This window comes from Phocoena sinus, chromosome 4, assembly GCF_008692025.1.
Source record: "Phocoena sinus isolate mPhoSin1 chromosome 4, mPhoSin1.pri, whole genome shotgun sequence".
In the NCBI taxonomy this organism is placed as follows: domain Eukaryota; kingdom Metazoa; phylum Chordata; class Mammalia; order Artiodactyla; family Phocoenidae; genus Phocoena; species Phocoena sinus.
In genome coordinates this window covers 40,098,313-40,121,515 of record NC_045766.1, presented here as the reverse complement: position 1 = coordinate 40,121,515, position 23,203 = coordinate 40,098,313, and the positions used below count along the sequence as shown (strand labels likewise).

Genomic DNA, 23,203 nt, shown 5'->3' with positions numbered 1-23,203 from the left:
AACAGCATTAGTCATTAAGCTGAAAACCATAATGAGGTACCACTTCACACCTACTAGCATAGCTGTAAGCAAAAAGATAGACAATAACAGGGGTTGATGAGGATGTGGAGAAAGTGGAACCCTCATATATGGCTGATGAGAATGTAAAATGGTGCAGCCACTTTAGAATGCAGTTTGGCAGTTCCTTAAAAAGTTAAAGGGTTAACATGTGACCCAGCAGTTCCACTCCTAGGTATAAAACCCAAAAGAATTGAAAACAAGTGTCTGCACAAAAACTTGTACATGAATGTTCATAGTAGCATTATCTAAAATAGGCAAAACATGGAAACAACCCAAATGCCCATCAACTGACGAATTGATAAACAAAACCTGGATATGCATACAGTGGAATATTATTCTACCATAAAGAGGAATGAAGTACTGCTACTACATGGATGAACCTTGAAAAAATGCTAAGAAGCCAGTCACAAAAGTTCACATATTCTGTAATTACATTTATACGAAATGTCCAGGATAGGCAAATCCAAAGAGACAGTTGATTAGTGGTTGCCAAGGCCTTGGGACAAGGGGCACATGGGGACTGGCTGCTAATAGGTATAGGGCTTTTTGTGGTGAAGAATATGATCTGGAATTGGATGGTGGTGATTGATGTGCAACTTTGTGAATATACTAAAAATGACAGAATTTTACACTTTAAATGAGTGAATTGTATAGTATGTGAATTATATCTCACTAAAGTTGTAGCTTAATTAAGAGAAATAAGTAGGGCTTGTGGCAACTTTCTACTACCTAAGGGTCACAGGTGAACTCTTGGCAGCTCTTTTTCACTCACTTTTCATCTATCCTTCCCTGTATTGAATTCATTTGTTCAGTGAGTAATTACTCAGTTTCTCTGTCTGAGGTTCTGTTGTAAGCAGTGAGGCTAGAGCAATGAATAACCCAGGCTAAATTCCCATTCTCATCGTTTTACATTCTAGAAGGTCAGGATTTCTCAGATCCCTGCTGTAAACTGACCCTGTGGTGATATTTAACCACTGTGAGCTAGTGTTGTAGTAGATCCTTTATCTTTCTTTCCTAAACTCAAATTTCTAATAAATAACATACCTTAAATTTGAAAGGAAAGGATATCCTAAATGTTTGGCATCCAATAACTCTTCCCTTAAGATTTGTGGAAAAGGTTGATTATTAGAATGAGAAGACCTAGGATTGCATCTCATGAGCTATATGCCATCAGGAAATCTTTATAATAATTTTTTTAGCCTCAATTTCTGTAAAATTAAAATCCCACTTTAGTGGATACTTTCTTTGATTAAGCTTTTAAAAATGCAAGGAATAGGGACTTCCTTGGCGGTCTAGTGGTTAGGACTTGGTGCTTTCACTGCAGAGAGGCCTGGGTTCAGTCCCTGGTCGGGGAATTAAGATCCCACAAGCCGCGCTATGTGGCCAAAAAAAAAAAAAAGAGAGAGAGAGAGAGAGAATGCAAGGAACACCCTTATTCAGACTATGTCAAATAAGGGTGGGGTGTTAGGAACATTAAGGAACCAGTTCTCACATTATCCCAGATATTTCAGGTAGGAGTATCTTGGTAGGAATTCATGGATCTTTGCTCTACTACTCTGCCAGCCACTAATTCAGCTACTAAATTTTATTTTTCCTGGGTACTGACTCTCTTAGTCTTTATATAATTTTCGTGTTGAATTACTGAGAGAATCTGCTTATGCTGATAAGCTCTGCCCAAATTGAGGCAGATTGTTTTTACTGCTGGCCTGTTTATGGATTGGCTTTTCCCCTTGACCTCCTCCACCAGTCAGCTGTGGTGTGGGGAAGGGGGGTGTCACATAAGTAACATCCTTTGCTGGCTTTGCAACAGCATCCCTGGAAAGAGAAGTTTCTCTATAATAAGGTTGTAAGTATGATGTTATTTAGTCAGCGTCACTCCATTCTTACTTTTCTGTTCGCTTTGTACTCACTGTTAAAATCTGGGGCAAATCATTATTACCTCATCTCTACAGTGGTTGCCTTATTTCTGCTATTGCTCTGCTCTAATTCATAAAATAACCAGCGTGGTTCTTTTAAAAAATAAGTAAATCATATCAACGCTCCTCCTCTGCTTCAGTTGCATCCCACCACATTTAGCTTTCAAACTCCTTACTGAGACCTTTAAGGCCTTGCCAAATCTTGTCCCTGTCTCCTTCTCCTACCTCTCTTACTTATCTCCTTTTACTATGCTCTCACTCATCTTCTTTTAATTCCTCTAACTCTAACACATTAATAGCTCTCTCCAGGCCTTTCACACATGCTGCTCTGTCAGAATGCCCTTCCCACTCCCTTTATCTTCATCCCCTTTCCTTCGCCTGCCTGCTTATTTCTCATCTTTTGAATCTTCAATATCATTTACTTAGAGGCCATCCCTGAAGAGGCTAGTTGAAAGTTAAATCCCCTTGTTGTTTTCCTTGAGAATATGTATCATAATTTGTTAGTGTATTTACTCAATGTTAAATTCTTCCATCAGACTATAAGCTCCCTGAGAGTATGAACCTTGTCTCTTTTGTATACCACTCTATTCTTAATTCTTGTCGCAGAGCCTGGCGGATAAGTGGCACTTAAGTAAATACTTGTGGAAATCAAATGCAACTTTAAAAAAGAAAAAAAAAAAAGAGAGTCATGTACTCTGATTAGAATTAGTGACTAAATCAGATTTTTCAAATCAAGCTCATTTTTCTCTCTTTTTAAAAATATTTATTTATTTTGGCTGCGCTGGGTCTTTGTTTCGGCACGTGGGATCTTCGTTGCGGCACGTGGGATCTTCGTTGCAGCATGTGGGCTTCTTAGTTGCGGCATGCAGGCTTCTTAGTTGTGGCATGCATGTAGAATCTAGTTCCCGGACCAGAGATCAAACCTGGCCCCCCTGTATTGGGAGCTCAGAGTCTTACCCACTGGACCACCAGGAAAGTCCCAAGTTAATTTTTTTCTCTTGAAATGGTAATGGCATGGTAATTGTAGAAATTTTTTAGAAAAATGGAAAAATAAAATAATCCTCCATAATCTTATTGCTGTTAATCTTTTGGAATGTTTCCTTTTTCTTGTGTATATTTTGAAATATATTTGGACTTAATTTGGGTTCTAATGAGAATAACTCATAGTAGAATATAGCAAAGTTTCTTAAGTTTGGCACTGTTGACATCTTGGGCCAGATAATTCTTTGTTGTGGGAAACTTCCCTGTGTGTTGTAGGATGTTTAGTAGCATCCCTTGCCTCTGCCCATTTGATTCCAGTAGCATGTCTGTCCCCTTCCCCCCAAGTTGTAAAAACCAAAATTGTCTCCAGAAATTACCAAATGTCCCCTGAGTGGCAAAATCACCCTGGGTGAGAACCATTGGGACGCAGTCTTGTGGGATATAAAATTAACCAACACTAACAAGGAACAACCTGAAAAGGAAATGGAGAGGCATACCCATTTACAGTAACATCAAAAGGAATATAATACTTAAGAATAAAACTAACCAATGAGAAGAAAAACTTTTACACTGAAAACTGTAAAATATTGCTGAAAGAAATTAAAGGGGACACAAATAAATGGAAAGACATACTGTGTTCATGGATAGAAAGGCTTATTATTGTTAAATGTCTGTACTACCCAAAGTGATCTACAGATTTAATGCAAATCTACGGATTTATCAAAATCTCAGTGGTATTATTTGTAGAAATAGAAAAATCCATCTTAAAATTCATGTGGAATCTCAATGGGCCCCAAATAGTCAAAAGTAATCTTGAAAAAGAAGATAAAGTTGGAGGTCTCATACTTCCTGATTTTAAAACTTAGTACAAAGCTACAGTAATGACAACTGTGATACTTGCATAAAGTCAGACATATAGACCAATGGAATAGAATGGGGAGCCCAGAAATAAAGCCTAGCATGTATGGGCAAATTATTTTTGGTGAGAGTGCCAAGACCATTCAGTGGTAAAAGGACAGTCTTTTCAACAAATGGTGCTGGGAATATTTGCTATCCACAAGCAAAAGAATGAAGTTGGACCCTAACCTAATACCATATATAAAAATTAACTCAAAATGTATCAAGAGCCTAAATATAAGACAAAACAATAAAACAAGAAGAAAACGTAGGACAAAGGCTTCATGACATGAAACTAGCAGTGATTTCTTGGATAGGACACCAAAAGCATACATAGGTGACAAAAGAGAAAATAGGTAAATTGGACTACATCAAACGTTAAGATTTCTGTACATAAAAGGACCCAGTCAACATTGTGAAAAGGCAACTGGCGGAATGGGAGAAAATACTTGCACATCTAATATGTGGTTAACATCCAGAATATATAAAGAACTCCTACAACTCAGTAACAAAAAAATAAACCTCTATTTTAAAATGGGCAAAGGATTTGAATAAACATATCTCCAAAGAAGTTATACAAGTGGCCAACAAGCATATGAAAAGGTGTTCAACATTACTAGTTATTGAGGAAATGCAGATCAGAGCCATAATGGGATACCACCTCATACCCATTAGAATGACTACTGAAAAAACAAAATCCAAAATAAAAAAAAAAACAACCCCAGAAAATAACAAGCGTTGATGAAGATGTGGAGAAATTGGTACCATGGTACACTGTTGGTGAGAATGCAAAATTTTTCAGCCACTATGGAAAATGGTATGGTGATTCCTCAAAAAATTAAAAATAGAATTACCATATGACCCAGCAACTCCACTCCCGGGTTCGGAATATGCCCAAAAGAATTGAAAAGGACCTGAAAGAGGTATTTGTACCCTTAATAGTCATAGCAGCATTATCTGCAGTAGTCAAAAGGTGGAAGCAAGCCAAGTGTCCTTCAGTGGGTGAATGGACAAATAAAATGTGGTATATGCATGCAATGGAATATTCTGACTTAAGAAGAAAGGAAATTCTGGCACATTACAATGTGGGTGAAACTTGAAGCCATTATGCTAAGTCACAAAAAGCAAAAATTGTACAATTCCACTTATATTAGGTACCTAGAATAGCAAAATTCATAGAAACAGAAAGTAGCGTAGTGGTTGCCCTGGGGGAAGGGGAAATAGGGAGTTGATGTTTAATAGGTTATAGGGTTTCAGTATATTGAGATGAAAAGAGTTTTGGACATGGGGTGCACAAAAATGCAAATGTATTGAACTCTTCACTTAAGAATTATTACGATGGCAAATTTTACATTTTTTAATAAAAATTTTTTAGTTAGAAATGGTTATGATAGTATGTTTCATGTCGTGTATTTTACCACAGTTTAAAAAAAGAAAAGAAAAAACACTTGACAACCAATGTTAGTGAGGATGTGGAGCAAGGGGAAGCCTCATTCATTGCTGGTGGGAATACAAATTGGTACAGCCACGTTGAAAGGCAGTTTGGCAAGGTTTCTTACTCTTACCATACAATTCATTAATCACACTCTTTGGTTTTTATGCAAATGAAGGTAAGTAAACTATGATACATTGAGACAATGGAATATTATTCAGCACTAAGAAAAAATGTTCTATCAAACTATTAAAAGACATGGAAGAAGCTTAAATATATACTACTAAATGAAAGATGCCAATCTAAAAAGGCCACCTCCTGTATGATTCCAACTATATGACATTCTGGAAAAGGCAAAAGAAGTGTAGAGACAGTGAAAGATCAGTGGTTTCCAGAGACTGTAGGCAGAGTACAGAGGATTTTTAGGGCAGTGAAACTAATCTGTATGATACTATAATAATGGTAGATACATGTTATTTTACATTTGTCAAAACCTGTAGAATATACCCTAATGTAAACTATGGACTTTGGGTGATAGTGATGTGTCATAGGTTCGTCATTTGTAACAAAGGTACCACACTAGTACAGAATGTTGATAGTGGAGGAGGGGCGAGGAATACATGGGAACTCTGTACTTTCTGTTCAGTTTTTCTGTGGGCTTAAAACTGCTCTAAAGTTTACTTTTCAAAAAGGTGTGTATGGCATGATATTATTCATATTAAATGTTAAATGTATTAAAACTATTATAGATGTGTTGATATACAGTCAAAACACTCATGAGAATTCAGAAAAATGGTTGCTTCTGGGAAGGCAAAAGGGGGAGAGGGAGTGGAGAGGGTTGAGGTTGGAATGAGGTTTCAGCAGTATCTGTAATACTTAGAAATTCTTATTTCTTTAAAAAATAAAGCAAATGGGACAAAATAGTGATATTTATTGATACATGAGTATCTTATGATTTTCTCTACTTTTTTGTATATTTGACATTTCAAAAAATAATTTCATACTTATAGAAGTGGTTAATTTGGGAATATATATGTTAAAATGTAGTCTACTTCATTGACTGCATTGATGGAGGGGGAACCATTATTTACACAAATTTAGTCTTGTCCTGAAATATACGACCTATTCAGAAATAAGACTGCTTGCAGAGTGGCTTAAGGGAACAAGGAAGGGCTAGAGAGTGGGGTTTGTTTTCATTTTGAGAAATCTGTGTTGTGTAGATAACAGAGCTCACCTTTGGTTCTGTAACTTATTCAGGTACAGTACTGTAGCACAGTAAATAACATGTGGGTTAGAAGCTTTGAGTCTTGGGTAGTATTTTTCAGCTTATTAAGTGTCCAGGGATGGGAATAAACGGTAACAGAAACAGACCAGAATTCATAGTAGATTTGGGGTGGGGGTATTGTTTCTGTGATGAGAAGCCATATTAAATTATAAAGTAAATATACAGTAATCTGATGGTTCTCAGTCCTCATCTTATTTGACCTGTCAGTACCATTTGACATAGTTAATTATGTATTCTTCCTTGAAAAGTAATTTTTTTTCACTTGATTCCAGCTTTGCACAGATTCCTATTGTCTTCTGTCTCACTGACTGTTACTTCTTAGTCCTCTGCCCCTTAATATTTAAAGTGCCTGAAGTTATGCTCACTCTGCAGGTAATCTTATCAAATCATCTGGTTTTAAATGCGATTTATACACAGCCAGCTTTCTAAGTTGATATTTTTAGTCCTAACCTCTTCCTTGAAACCTAGGCTCAAACTGGTGTCTTGACTCATTTTGATTCAAAAATGAGTGTTCAAAAGTCATATTACTCCCCAGACCTGCTCATCATTCAGTCTACCCCATCTCAGTAAATGGTAGTTCCATCTTTCACTTAACTTGGACCCAAAACCTTCCATTCCTCATTGTTTCCTCTCTTTCACAGTCTTATCTAGTCCATTAATTAGCACATTTTGTAGATTCAATCTTCGGAATATATCAATCTTCAGAATCTGCATCTCATTATGTCCCCTGCTATCACTCTGCTCCAAACTATTATCTCTTATCTGGACTACTACAGTTATGTTGTATTCCCAACACAGCAGCTGGAATGATTCTGTTTTAAGTCAGAGTATGATGTCTCATTTGCTCAGAACCCATCAGTGGCTTTCTATCGCACTAAGAGTAAATGCTAAAATCTTTACAGTGGCCATCCATTTCCTTCTCCTCTGTTCATTGCATGTCAGCCACCTGGACTCTGCCTTTCCTCTTCTCTTATGTCTGGTCCTTTTTTACTTGCTAATTCCTCTGCCTTGAATACTTTCTGCCAAATTACCAGCATGGCTTGCTTACTCATCTTAAGGTCTTTACTTAAAAATATCCCTCTTCTTGGGACTTTCCTGGTGGTTCAGTGGTTAAGACTCCGTGCTCCCAATGCAGCGGCCCCAGGTTCAATCCCTGGTCAGGGAACTAGATCATGCACGCTGCAACTAAGACCTGGAGGAGCCAAATAAATAAATATTTTTTAAACATTTTTTTAAAGTTAAAAAAAATCCACTTTCTTGGCTTTATATTTTTTCTAATATTTGTCACTATCTAACATACTATATATTTTAGTTTTTTTTTTTTTTTTTTTTTTTTTTGCAGTACGCGGGCCTCTGACTGTTGTGGCCTCTCCCATTGCGGAGCACAGGCTCCAGACGCGCAGGCTCAGCAGCCATGGCTCACGGGCCCAGCCGCTCCGCGGCATGTGGGATCCTCCCGGACCAGGGCACGAACCTGTGTCCCCTGCATCAGCAGGCGGACTCTCAACCACTGTGCCATCAGGGAAGCCCTATATTTTAGTTTTATTTATTGTCTTTCCCCACACTAGGTTCTGTGAAGTCAGAGATTTTTATCCTTTTGTTCCCTGCTGTGTTCTTAACACTGAGAACAGTTTATGGTATATAATGGTCAGTAAACATTTGTTGGGTGAATTACTGGCTTTTTGTGTAGATGTACACATCTGTTTAGTATGTGAGCATAATTAGAGTTAATGCTTCTCAAATGGTGTTTTAGTAAAGCAATTCAGTGATTTACCTTTTAATGAAGTTTTCCTGTTGCCATTGTGAAAGTCTTTGAACATAAGTTCACAAAGAAAAATAAATATTTTGAAAATACTGAGGAAAAAGAAGGAAAAGTGGCTTATTTGAAGAGATATGCAACAGAAGGAGACCTAGAATGAAAAGGTAGTATGGTCTAGTATAAAGAACATTGGTCTGGGGCCAGGATAATCTGAGCCTTGGACAAGTCACTATAAAATGAGATAGTTTAAATGATTTCTATTTTTTCCAGTTTACAAAATCCTACAATGATATTTGTGTAGATTCTTCTGTAACAAAACCATGAATTTGAATTGATTATATTCATAAAATGTACATACAAGGAAAATATTCCTTAATCTCCTGCTTTTCATGTTTTATTTTAATCTGATCTTGTTTTGTAAATGGAAAAAATAATTGGTTTTCTCATGTGAGAATGCACCAAATAAACAGAGATAGCAGATTTCTTTAGCAGTGTTGACTTGGGTTCTGTTGACTTCCTTAACTTGGTTGAAACTCATTTGGTTTCTTGTTCTTCGTAATTTTTCCCAATGTCTTTCCCGTATGTTTTCTTCAACTTGTTATTCAGTCAGTTCCTGAAATTGTATTTCTTCTATGAAGTACTCAAAACCTTTGAAGAGAAATGATCACTCTTGCCAGGATTTGATCAGTCTCATTCTAAAAGAGAAGGGAGTACCTTCCCTTTTGCTCATATAAAATTCAAACATGTGTTGTTTGGTATAACAGGTTTCTCTATGTGTTGTCCTTAATCACTTTCTATGTGATTCTGAAAGTTCACCTTGCAGCATTTCCCATCTTTGAGAGGGTTGGTTATATGTGTCTCACCAAACTTATGGTCATTTCTTAATCTTTTTTCTTTCCCTGCCAAACACCTCCTCCTTGCCAGCAGCGTGCATGCACAGACACACGTACACACAGAGTTCATTTGTTTGGTAATGATCTCTGTTACCAAATCTATTGAAAGCTCAATGATTTCCATGTCCTTTTGGCATTTGCAGCATAATTTAAGGCCAGAAAAAACCCTGCAAAATGTGAAAACACAGAGCAGCTATGCCAGAGCCACACAATATCTTTTCATTGTTTACAATCTTGAGCTATGGCTTTCTCAGTATTCTTAGCATAGAAGTTATTGCCATGGGTAGTAACTTGTACTAATGGCAATTTTAAATATTTTTGTGAGTTTGTTTTTTGAAGTTGATAACATTGATGAAATTTTTGAGACATAAAAGATGTTAGAATCCCTTCACTCTACAGATGAAGGAATTAATGCCCATAAACATGGTAACTTGACTAAGATTACAGTAATAAAAGGTAGAGCTGGGACTAGTAGCCATATACCAGTAGTTTAGCCATATGGTAGTACCCATCTTGGGGGGAGACATGTATGTATTCTGTATTTTCTCCTCTGTTATGTGTGTGTGTATATACACCTCATTACAATATAGGTGAATATAGAAAACTTAGGAAATTTAACTTTTTCCTTTTCTTCTTACCTTTGTTTTCTAACTTTTCCAAATAGATATGTATAACTTTTGAATTTAATGTATTTCCCTATTGTTTGAATATTGATTAGATAGTGAAACTCTACTGTAATGCCATTCCTTAGAGTTAACAACTATTAACAGTTTCTAACATTTTTGTGATTTTTATCTTTTTTTTAAAATTTAGTTTTTGGCTGCATTGGGTTTTCGTTGCTGTGTGTGGGCTTTCTCTAGTTGAAGTGAGCAGGGACTACTCTTCATTGCAGTGTGCGGGCTTCTTATTGTGGTGGCTTCTCTTGTTGCGGAGCATGGGCCCTAGAGCACGTGGGCTTCAGTAGTTGTGGAGCATGGGCTCAGTAGTTGTGGCTCATGGGCTCTAAAGTGCAGGCTCGGTAGTTGTGGCGCACGGGCTTAGTTGCTCCACGACATGTGGGATCTTCCCGGACCAGGGCTTGAACCTGTGTCCCCAGCATTGGCAGGCGGACTCTTAACCACTGTGCCACCAGGGAAGTCCCTTTGTGATTTTTAAAAAAGTACACTCATGTAATTTAATAAGTTTAATAAGTTAAATTTCAATGCTTATAATTTACATGTGGATTATTTTAAAGTATGGTATCTGTAGATTCGAAGTATGTCTTAAAACTTGTCCAAAAGCTTGCCAAGGTTAAATCTGGCTTCCTACAGTGAATTTACTTTTGTTTTTTTTTTTTTTTTGCGGTACGTGGGCCTCTCACCGTCGTGGCCTCTCCCGTTGCGGGGCACAGGCTCCGGACGCGCAGGCTCAGTGGCCATGGCTCACGGGCCTAGCCGCTCCACGGCATGTGGGATCTTCCCGGACCAGGGTACGAACTCGTGTCCCCTGCATCGGCAGGTGGACTCTCAACCACTGCGCCACCAGGGAAGCCCGTGAATTTACTTTTAAACTTCTCTTATACTCAGCCTCCGTTCATCTTTTTCTTGTCAGAGATAAGAACTTGATTCTACTTATGAAGACTTTTGTCTATCACTAGTAGTGCTAATTAGAACTTTTCTCTCCTACTGCTGCTATTAATAAATATTATTGCTGAGAAATAAATCCACAGTTTGAGCAAGCATATAACGTTAAGCATTTAACATTAAGCATTTAACTTTTTATTGTCATAAATGTGAAGTTGGAATTTATTTGCTAATCACCTGCAATTTAACAACATATATACTATTTGGCAAAGGCATAAATAAGCACCATAATGACTGCTGCTGGAGAGATCAACAAGTGGAGATGAGAGGAGGGAGAAATAGGTAAAGAATGGGAAAACAGACTTTTAGAGATATTTATTTTTAGCATTTGGTTTACCATATTTATTGGATTAAACAGCTGTTGTACTTATGTTTAGGATGCAATGGTTATTATATAGGTTGAAAACACTAGTAACTCACTTTTAATTCTCTCTTTTTGTATATGTTCTATCTTCTACCTGAAATGCCTGTCTCTAACTGAATTTCCATTCAGTCTTAAAGATTCAGCTTATATTTCATCAGCTTATATTTCATCTTTATTACATAGTCTCTCTGCTGTTAAGATTAGTATGCACATTATAACACATTACATATATTTAAATGAATAAAGTCAAGTAACATATTGAGAATGGTGTTTGACACCCAGTGTTTGCTAAGTGTTAGGCCTTATTACTATTTTATTAAATTGTATTTTTTTGTCGTAAGAGTACTACCTCCTTAAGGTCATGGATATGCTATGTCTGGTCCATCCTTGTATTTCTTATGATTGGCAAGTAGGTGATTAATAAATATTTGAATACTTGAGTGTGTGCTTTTTAGCAGGCTCTAAGTAGTAATACAGTAGTAATCCACATTGAGGGGAGGATTTGTGTGTGTGTGTGTGTAACTTTTTAAAAACTGCTTTATTGGGATATAGTTTACTTTGCATAAAATTCACACATTTAAAGTATACAATTAAATGATTTTTAGCCAATTTTCAGAGTTGTGGTAATATTACTAAATACCAATTTTAAAATATAGCTCATCACTTCAGAAAAGATCTTATGCCTGATAAATTTTTTTATTCTTTTGCTTTTTTGTGCTATTCCTAAGGTAAAAATGACAGGCTGGATGAAATAAAATCAAAGTATTATATCCCTTACCTTTGAATGACTAACTTTAGAATTTTCTTTAAATGTTTTTCTCTAGTAAGACTTACTGAGTCCTTACTGATCTAAACCCTAACTTTTTACTCAAGAAAATTTAAACCATTCAGTTTCATACAGTATATTATTACATCATCATATCTTAAATTAATAGTTTCTAAAGTTTTAAAGAAAACAGTATATTATATGGATAAAAAGTGACTTAGAAATTAACTAGCCGTAAGTTGGAAAGAAAGTACTCTACTTTTCACCCCATTGGAGCAGAGAAGGTAATCCCTAGAACCTAGCACAGTAATGGATACATAGTAATTATTTGTTAATTTTAAAAACTACATAACTATTAAATGGAAATGCCATTCTGTGTTCTGTAAGATTCACTTGTTTGAATTTTTTGACAATTTCTGGTTCCCTTTTGCCTGAGTTTAGAACTTTGAAGCTGTATCACAAGCAAAGAAATATAAAAATTCGGGATGATCAGAGCAGCCTGAACTCTACTGTTTATTGGGGGTAGGGGGCAGGAGGCGGGCACTCTCTGTAGCCTTTGTTTTTTAGATAGTCTTTGGCCTATTAAATAAGCCTTTGGCTAGTTTGGCAGCCTTTTGGAATTCTGATTGACAGCTTACTGCATCAGTTAAGTCATGCGAATCCAGAACTATTATATTTGTATGTAGTATGTAAAAACCCTGCTCTTTAAGATAAGTTAAGATTTAGAAAAAGAAGCCTTGTGTATCCCTTTCATGAGACCTCAGAGAAATAAAAGTCCTTCTTGATTCGAGATGGGGTTGTGATTTGAAAATGTCTAAATATCTAATACCACTTTTAAGACACTTTGTTTTTTGCAATAAAAAACATGGGTAAATGCTGCCAGGTTGTTGTGTAGGATATCTTTCTATCTTACTATTTCATTCAATCTTCTCTTTACCTTGGAGGTAACAGCTTTCTCTCAAGAGAAGAAAACTCTTTCTTGCTCTATTGTAGAGGTTGTCAGTTCTTTTATTTTGCAAATGTTTCTGTGGATAGTAATAGCCCAAAGCTTATGTCACAGCAACTACAGTGCTAAATTGTTTTGATAAATCCTTTATTAAGAGTTTCAAATTATCAGAAACTAATTTAATAAGTAAGATGTACAAAAATGGGGGAAAATGTGTGTAAATAAATATTTAGGTCAATATATAGCAGTTGTTTAGGATTTATTAATAGTTTGCTTTATTAAGAAGTTAAAGCCCATTCATTGTACATTAATCCTACTTCTTTAGATGGGATTAGAGACTAGACTAGAAATAATCTCTGTCCCTCAAAAGTCTACCTTTTTACTGAACAAATCTTTTAAGTAGTACATTTTGCAGATTTTATTTTCTGTGAGAAACAGGGCATTGTTTTATGTTATTGTTTATTTGAGTTATTTATTGTTTTTGTATTGTGATACAGCGAAAGCGCATTATCTTGATAATAGTACTTTTGCTTTGGAATGAACCATAGGCTCTAAAATTGGCTTGAACTCTATTTGACTTTAAGACTTGTGGGAGACAATATGGCATAGTGGTTAATTGGCTTTGTATGAGACTCTGAATTCTAATCCTGGCTGTCCCACTTCTAGTCATGTAGCCTTGGCCAAGTAGTTTAACTTCTCTAAACCTCAGTTTCCTTACTTGTAAAAGTAAAAATGTTTTTTCTTACTTCTTAAAGGCTGTAATGATTTAACTATGGTGAATATTGAAACTCTTGTTGTAATACTTGTCTAATTATTTTTATTCATTTTGCAGCCTATCTTATTAGTATTTTTTAATTGTCTTGGTATTTTTATTTTAATATTTATTTATTTAGGCTGCACCGGGCCTTAGTTGCGGCATCAGCCTTCTTAGTTGCAGCATGCAGGCTTCTTAGTTGCAGCATGCATGCAGGATCTAGTTCCCTGACCAGGGATCGAACCCTGGCCCCCTGCATTGGGAGTTTGGAGTCCATTTTCTTAGCAGTTGCTGTATAGTGTATTAGAAAAGGCCTTGAAGAGAGAATTTCCAGTGCATTAGAGGAATAGCAAAGTTAGTGAGGATACAGCAGAATGAATTGAGAGAGTGATAGGAGCTGAGATCTTAGAGGTGGTAACCAGGGAGGGCGTGAGGTGGGAAGACTTAAGCCATTATAATGACTGGGCATTTACTCCAGAGTGGAGAGCCAGTGGATGGTTTTGAAGAGGGGAGTAACATGACCTGATTGACTTTTTAGAAAGGAGTTCTTTACTGAGTCCTTATTCCCATGGAGTCTATGGGTGGAATTCAGGAGGTCTTGGGAACTTAGAAAAAAATTAATTACATCTTTGTTTTCACTAACTTCTAACTGAAACAGTATTCCCTTCAGTTAATAATGTAGTCAATAAACCTCAGTAGTTATTAAAGTTACCTGTGATTTTTGTCACCACCAATAAAAATCAGATTATTGTTGCAAAATATGTTTCATCTAATATCTTATCCAGTGCAATGGGCTTTCTCTAGTTGCAGCGAGCGAGGGCTACTCTTCATTGTGGTGGCTTCTCTTGTTGCGGAGCACAGGCTCTAGGCTCACAGGCTTCAGTAGTTGTGGCACGCGGGCTCTAGAATGCAGGCTTAGTAGTTGTGGCACATGGGCTTAGTTGCTCCACGGCATATGGGATCTTCCCAGACCAGGGCTCGAACCTGTGTCCCCTGCATTGTCAGGCGGGTTCTTAACCACTGCACCACCAGGGAAGTCCTCTATGTTAGGTAACTTTAAAATGAGAAAAACACTTTAAAAAACAGAATGGTTACAGTATGTGGTAGAATAATTAATGTGCTTCTTAGGAAGAATGAAATAGATCTGCCTATACCACCATGGAAGATCTTTAAGATCTTTAATTAAATAAACAAAAATAAGGTGAAGATCAGAATAAATAGATAAGTGTGTCAAAATCATAGTAAATCTAACAATGTTTACCTTTAGAGAAAGAAACTATGAATGGGCAGGAAGGTTCTCTCCCCTTCCCCCATCCCCCCTTTTTTAAAGCATTTGCATTTACTAACCTTATACATATATTAGTTTTTAAATAGGGAGTTCATATGGGGGGTGAGATTACCTTGTATATATGTTACTTTTTAAATAGGAAGTTCATATAGGGGGTGAGATTATGGGTTCTTTTATTCTTTGTACCTTTGTGTTTTTAATAATTCTTATGTTACAGTTTAAAATTTTTATGATATATCCAATATTATAGCTCCATTAATAATTTCAGTGATGTTCAGTATTTGAGAATGTGAATATGAAATGAAGATAGGAAATCATCTATATAATATAACCTTTATTATGAGTAAAATATGACTGTGTATATATACGAGTAGAAGAAAAGATAAGGGGATGCACATCAAAATGTTAATATCAGTTTTCTCTGGGTGATGGAATTTGAGGTGATTTTTAAAAAATAATTTTCTTTAATTTCTTGTAGACTATGAGAAGACAACGAAATGAAGTTGTAGTTGAATTAAGGAAGGTGAGCCTGATTAATATTGGGTACTTTCAAGCATAATTCTAACAACCTTACAGCATATAGAGAAATTAGCAAATGTATATTAATCTCAGGTGCTTAATTGGCATTTCTTTCTCTTTTGAAAATGGAAAGATTGACTAAATTTGACAAGCTATTGAAGTTGACAAGATACAGTTTGTCCACTATCCAAATATAGAGATAAACACATTATCAAATGATTTTTTCTTCTGTAATTTTAAATGATTTATATAAAATATATGTCATACTAAATAGTTCTGCTATTTACAGTAGTAATTACTCCATAAAAGGAACTTGGTACTTAAAAATTTCATCAACTTTTCAAGTATTAAAGTAGGTTAGTTGAGAATATATTTTTAAGTTTGTCACAAACATTTTTAGTGAAATTCAAGTGGCCCTTCAGTTTTGTAAGGTATTGTTGATTTTTGTCTGATTTTGAACTGCCCAACTTTTGCTTTGACTTTGTTTTTAGGTGATAAAGAGAAGCTCCCAGATGATGTATAAAATGGTTTAGTACTTTTAAATAAATATGTATGTTTGGTTCTGGCTTAAACTGTACACTATCTTTTTTAATCAAATTATTTTTTAGTTTATTTTTACATTGTTCACGGTTCATTAAAAATGTAATATTTGGGGTTTGGGGCTCAAATTAGTGTTGCTTAAGTGTTTAATTCACAATTTGGTTTAATTTTCTGCGTTTGCATTTTACTTTTAAAAGTCACTTCATTTTTTTTTTTTTTTTAACGGTACGCGGGCCTCTCACTGTTGTGGCCCCTCCCATTGCGGAGCACAGGCTCCGGCACGTGGGATCCTCCCGGACCGGGGCACGAACCCGTGTCCCCTGCATCGGCAGGCGGACTCTCAACCACTGTGCCACCAGGGAAGTCCACTTCATGTTTTTTTGTAGGCACAGGACTGCCTAACCTTTGTATGAAAGTATTTAGCTTTTTAAAAATTAACTGGTTTTTTTTTTTTTTAAAGAATAAAAGAGATGAACATCTCTTAAAGAGAAGGAACGTACCACATGAAGATATCTGTGAAGACTCTGACATAGATGGTGATTATAGAGTGGTAAGTGATTGTTATTCTGGTAATTTAAAAATACCAGTGAAAAATTTTTACATAAATACAGAATTACAAGGTGATTTTTTAACTTAGTTTTCTCTAACTTTTTTCCCAGCAAAATACCTCTCTAGAAGCTATTGTTCAAGTAAGTTGAGTTTCCCCCCCTTTTCATTTGTATTTCTTGGACTTAACAACTAATTACTGTGTATCTGCATCAAAAATTGTTTTGTTTTTTATAGAATGCTTCAAGTGATAACCAAGGAATTCAGTTAAGTGCAGTTCAAGCTGCTAGGTAAGTTAAATTTTAAGGACATATTTTGTAACTTACACAGGAGTTCTCTTTTGGGTTTTCACTATATAGTAGTCCTGTTTCTTATATTAACTTTGATGACAAACAATAAAGAACAGTCATAGACCAACTGAATTTATTTTCAAAATTATTCTCTGATTTAGAGTATTAAAATTAGCAATTTTCTAAACTCGCTAATACATTGAGGCCTTAGTGTGGCTAATAGGTACAAATGCTAGGGAAAAGTTGATTTGACAGGGTATTGCTATAGACTAATAGAAAAACATTATTTATAAAGCTTTTATCTTTTACTGATTAATAGGTATTTAATTTTATTAAAATTCAGATTCATCAAATCCTGCTCAGGTAGCTATTCTTCTCACAGTCCTCATATTGATCAAACAATGAATTGAATTAAAGCTTACTGTAGCAGTGTACAGGGAAGTACACATTAAGATTTAGGGCTACGGAGACTCCCACTTCTCAGTCAATGTAAGAATATTTAGTTATTTTTGCACATTGTTATAAAACCTATGCACTCATATTTTAAGGGAAAACCAAAAAATTATTACTGAGACATTTGTATTAATAAATAGCTTGGGGAAGACATGGTTGTATCATAGTACAATATAGTGGTTTCTTTGTTTTTTTTAATTTATTTTATTTATTCTTGGCTGCATTGGGTCTTCATTGCTGCGTGCGGGCTTTCTCTAGTTGCGGTGAGCGGGGGCTACTCTTCATTGCAGCGCGCAGGCTTCTCATCACGGTGGCTTCTCTGGTTGCAGAGCACAGGCTCTAGGGCGCACGGGCTTCAGTAGTTGTGGCACGTGGGCTCAGTAGTTGTGGCTCGTGGGCTCTAGAGCGCAGGCTCAGTAGTTGTGGCGCATGGGCTTAGTTGCTCCGCAGCATGTGAGATCTTCCTGGACCAGGGCTCGAACCCGTGCCTCCTGCATTGGCAGGTGGATTCTTAACCACTGCACCATCAGGGAAGCCCTTTGTTTTTTTTATAAATAAAAGAATACCCCCCTATGTTGTAATTGTAGGAAAGAGACACTTAAGCAAGAAATTGATTCTAGTTACAGAATTTTAAAGTGAAAAAAAACTTCACAGTTTTATGTAATATCTTATCCAGTGCATGAGTCCCTTTTATGTTTATTAGACTTTCTTACTTTTGCATATTCACTTTAAATGGCCTAGAACACATATGGAAATTATAGAATTAAGTGTTGCCCACCACAGGTAGAAGAACTTCCTAGAGAGGACTTTGCTGTGTAGGAAGAAAATCACAGAAGTTTTCACATCTCAGAATGGCAAATTAATGTTAATAGGAAGAATGATTAAGAAATTGATACATTATGCTCACCATTGTCAGAGTTGATTATAGTATTGGAGCAGCTCTTCTCAACATGAGTTCTGTAAGATAATTAAAGCCCTAAGGCAGGGGATCTCAAAATATAGTGTGTGGATCCCTAGGAGAGCCTGGGATAACTTAAGGAGGTATTATTTTCACAATAATTCTAAGACTTTATTTGCCTTTTTTGTTGTTGTTTTTACTGTGTTAACATTCACATGGATGTTGCAAAAGCAACTGTGGGTAAACTACTGGCACTTTAGCACAGAGCAAGACAGTGTCACCAAACTGATGATACATTGTAGATATTGTACGCGCCATTTTACAAAGAGGGACATTTCTCTTTAAGAATGTCCTCAGTGAAGTAATAAAAAATAATTTCTTTTATTAAATTTGAAACCTTGATTAAGAAAGACTGGGTTGGGCTTCCCTGGTGGCGCAGTGGTTGAGAGTCCGCCTGCTGATGCAGGGGACACGAGTTCGTGCCCCAGTCTGGGAAGATCCCACATGCCGTGGAGCGGCTGGGCCTGTGAGCCATGGCCGCTGAGCCTGCGCATCCGGAGCCTGTGCTCTGCAACGGGAGAGGCCACAACAGTGAGAGGCCCGCGTACTGCAAAAAAAAAAAAAAGAAAGAAAGACTGGGTTTATTTCCTGTGTTGTGCAAAGAATCATACCATTTATTATGGAAAATACTGTGAAGAAGCATGTGGAATAATTCTTGCTTTGTAAGAAGTTTAGAACCTAATCGGGAAGGCAAAACTATATTAAAAATAGTGATGCTCAACAGCGAATGTAGCCATATGCCGTGTATATATTCTCGGAATTCAGAGAGGGTATTTTGAAAACATTTAACTTGAAAAGATAGAGTTTGAATAGGCAAAAAAGAGAGCATTCAAAGTGTGGGGAATAGGATTTGAAGGGCCTAGAAATTAGACTGAAATGGTCGGACAGACGACTGACCTGTTGTTGAATTACAGAGAATAAGATTAGTAGAGAAATAAGATGGAGCTAGTTTGTGGAGTGTTATAAAAAACTCAGTCAAGGAGTTTACACTGATAGGGTAGTAAATTAGCAGCCATCACTTGGTTTATGTAGGGGAATAATCTGATTAAGGTTGCTTAAACATTGTCTTAATATAGTAGTGCAGGGGATTCAAATGAGTGAAGATTTGTGTTAGGCCACATTTAGGATTTGTCAGCTAAAACTGCAGTCTGCCATATGTGTAAATGGGCACTAGGTATTGTTTTACCCTCTAAGCTCCATGAGAGCAAGGATGTGTCTTATTCACCTTAGTATCTCCAATATCTCTCTGGATATTTTCCTATGTATTGCTGTGTTTATTTCATTTCCTTTAGTTGTTGAGATGAGAATGTTGTTGAGCTTTTATGACCTTTGATTTGGTATATAGAGTAGGATGAAGAACTGGACACTAGTATCAGCTATAAACTTGTACCAGCATCCTATCTGCTTTTGTCCTAACTTAAAAAAAAGTGGTTCATGTCTTACCATTTTTTCCTAATTATTAATCTCTGTAAATTTATAAATTAATTTATAATAGAGAAAAGGTTGCATTATGTAAATTTAAAAAGTAGCTTGCAGGGAGAGTATTTGTGCCAAATATTCAGTTTATTGTAATATATCAAATGTGAATTTGAACTTAATTATATGTCATTAAGTTCACAAGGGGTATGTTTATATCTCTTATAGGAAGCTTTTGTCCAGTGATCGAAATCCACCAATTGATGACTTAATAAAATCTGGAATATTGCCTATTTTAGTCCATTGTCTTGAAAGAGATGACAAGTAAGTACATTATTTTTAGAAATAATTTAGGATGTATCCTTTGCAGAAGACAAGATTTTCTCGTAGTTAGTTTGGTCTTTAAAGAAAAAAAAAAGGGGGCTATAAGGTGGAGTTGAGAAGCCAAAGTGAAAAACAGTGTAAGGAATGTTTACACCAAGAGAGGAAAGTAAAGACCAAACGGGAACTTGTGAATGATATATTTAACTTTTAAGCTTTGAAAATTGGCAAGAACTAGTTTAGCCAGATAGGTACTTGAGAAAACTGTTTGGGTAGTAATGTGCAGGTATCTTAATAAAGAGTTCTTACTAAAAATAAGGACACATGAGGAGGTTGTAGCTCTTTATACTGAACAGATATTTTAAATAGTCATTGGAAGTTTAAAAAAAAGTACTGGGTGCATAGATCTTTTGAATAAAAATATGTAATACTTTTAAAATGCTAGGGGGAAGAGTGGTTGGTGGATATTTGGGCCAATGTAGAAATTCCTGCTGTTTAAAATTATTTGTTTTTTGTAGTCCTTCTTTACAGTTTGAAGCTGCATGGGCTTTGACAAACATTGCGTCTGGAACCTCTGAACAAACTCAAGCAGTAGTTCAGTCCAGTAAGTTGGTTATTAAGAGACAAAATTGTGATTTTTCAAAAAAAAGTTAATTAAAAAACTCAATGCTTTTCCTAAAAGAATAGAGCTATTTATATTATAAAGTAATTAAGTATTTTGAATTCAGTAACAAATAAGGTAGTTGAAATAGGCGAACTCAAGTATGTTACTTTGATCATCTTGTCCCATTGACTGACATTTTCTATTTCCAAAAATTCATTTGATTCTAAATCTGAGAACATTTTGTAATTATAGTAGTAGTTACATTATTGTGTTTATAGGACATTACAGAAATAAAGGTGTTTTTCCTATTGCCATACTACCTGTTGGACACTGTTAATGAGATGTCCATTATACATTTTAAAGAAATCTTCTTTTATAAAGTGGTTCTACTTTAGAGAATGGCTTGAAATTTTTTTTTTCATTGTTATAGGATTGGTTGTTTTTTATGTTCCAAGAAATGTAAGTGGGAAATAATTATTGAAAGTAATAACTTGAATTATTTTCATCAGTACTATTTGATTCTTCTACTAAACAAAGAAATTAATAATTTTAAAGAAAGTACTTTCAGAGTCCCCTTCAAATATGTAAGCAGTATACTTGTCTGATAAGCCTGTTAAAATCTTAAGCACTGTCAAGATTTTGAAAGGGAACAAAGGTGTTATCCAGTGAGGATTTTATTATATAGACACTTGTATTATAATATTACATAGAAAAGATAATTTCCTTAAATTATAATAAAACTGATTAATTTTGGGTTCAGGTGATTTTGGGGTTTGGTTTTGCTTTGTATAGTTGACTGTTTAGTTAATTTTATGATCTCAAGACAATGTCTTAATCCCTCTTCTTTTCTCTTTTGTGTTCCTTAAAGATTAGAAAGAGGCTTAGAATTTGTTTTAACACTGCTAGTCTGTCTTAATATACCAAAAGTAATGGATAAATGAATTACTTTTTACTATAAGTAAGCATGATTGATCTACATGTACTCAAATAGCATTTTTCAGAGCAATATCAGAGGGAAGAAAAGAAATAGACGAATCATTTGTTCAGTGCAGTATTATTCTGTTAAACGTCTCTTTGTTTTTCCTTGTGTTAAGCAACAGAATCATTTTCTGATTCAGAAGGTCTCATGTGGCACAGGAATCACTGACCTGGCTAAAGACCCATATGATGTTATTTTAAATTTCTATATTCAAAAGTTATTTTAATAATTGGAGTTTTTTTCAAATTTGAAGCTAATGCTAATCTATAAGGAATTAATTTCTTGAAATTGGAATTAAATCCGGTTTTAACTGTGAATGAAATTTTATCAGCTTAATTTGACATTTGTCTGTGTGTTAAAACTGTCACTTTGATGATGAATAGTCTGCTAGCCGGAAATTTTCCACTACCATTATTCTAATGAAAATCATTTAATGAAGATATATTTTAAATATATATATATATTTTTTTTTTTTTTTTTTTTTTGCTGTACGTGGGCCTCTCACTGCTTGGCCTCTCCTGTTGCGGAGTACAGGCTCTGGACGCGCAGACTCAGCGGCCATGGCTCACGGGCCCAGCCGCTCCACGGCATGTGGGATCTTCCCAGACCGGGGCACAAACCCGTGTCCCCCGCGTTGGCAGGCGGACTCTCAACCACTGCGCCACCAGGGAAGCCCTTAAATATATTTCTGATAGGTTTCTTTCTTTTGGGATTTCAGCAAAGAAACAAATTTGATTTTTGGTTTAGATTATAGTGTTTTCAACCTTTTTCCTTTCAATTTTATTGAAATATAATTGATATATAGCAGTATCTTCAAACTTAAATGATAGCTTATGTTTTCCTTCTTCAGATGCTGTTCCACTTTTCCTGAGGCTTCTCCATTCACCCCATCAAAATGTCTGTGAGCAAGCAGTGTGGGCACTGGGAAATATCATAGGTTTGTCTAAAACTTGTAATACTAGTCCAGCAATCATTGTTATCATGTACTGTGTAATAAAAATGACTACTAGTAGTTGAAAAGAAAAAGCAATTTGCCTTTTTTAGTACTAGTTTTTATGAACTAGTTTACAGAAATTACAGCTGTTTAAGTATAAACCCATAGTAAACAGAATGAACATTTTTGTTGCCTGTGATACCAGTATATCTCTTTGTATATAGTTAACTCTTAATTATTTGAATAATTATGAAATATGTATGTGATTTAGGTATTTTCCTCTTTCTCCTTTATTATGTTGGTCCATTTTATTCCTCAACTCTCTTACTATCCTAGGAAATAATAAGAAAAAAGGAGGAGGCAAAACATAAACCAAAATTTTTCTCTGTAATAGCAGTTCTGAGAAGAATCTAAATTGAAATTTTTTATATCTCTTGTGGATTTTAGTGCAATGAAGTATAGTAATGTTATCCACTATCATCATGAGGTCATCATCATACATGTGGTATCTGTACCTTATAGGCAGTCTCATTAAATGTTGACCACCATGATTGCGATACCTTCAGGTGTTTTCTGATAAATAATTGTAGGAAGAATAATTAAAGACAATTCCAGTATTTCAAGAATTTGTTTTTTAACTACAGCCTAACTTCACCCAAACTCAAAAATCTGTCCTCCAG

At 35.6% G+C, this 23,203-nt stretch overlaps 1 protein-coding gene across 1 annotated transcript in view; it reads left to right on the top strand.

Annotated features, from left to right (window-relative positions):
* KPNA4 (karyopherin subunit alpha 4) overlaps positions 1-23,203 on the top strand; it is a 55,706-nt gene that overhangs the window by 10,920 nt on the left and 21,583 nt on the right. The window contains exons 2-8 of the mRNA XM_032630592.1: positions 15,442-15,486; positions 16,483-16,572; positions 16,682-16,711; positions 16,806-16,858; positions 19,914-20,009; positions 20,525-20,610; positions 22,440-22,526. Coding sequence (XP_032486483.1) covers positions 15,442-15,486; positions 16,483-16,572; positions 16,682-16,711; positions 16,806-16,858; positions 19,914-20,009; positions 20,525-20,610; positions 22,440-22,526 — 487 coding nt within the window. The remainder of the gene's footprint in view (positions 1-15,441; positions 15,487-16,482; positions 16,573-16,681; positions 16,712-16,805; positions 16,859-19,913; positions 20,010-20,524; positions 20,611-22,439; positions 22,527-23,203) is intronic.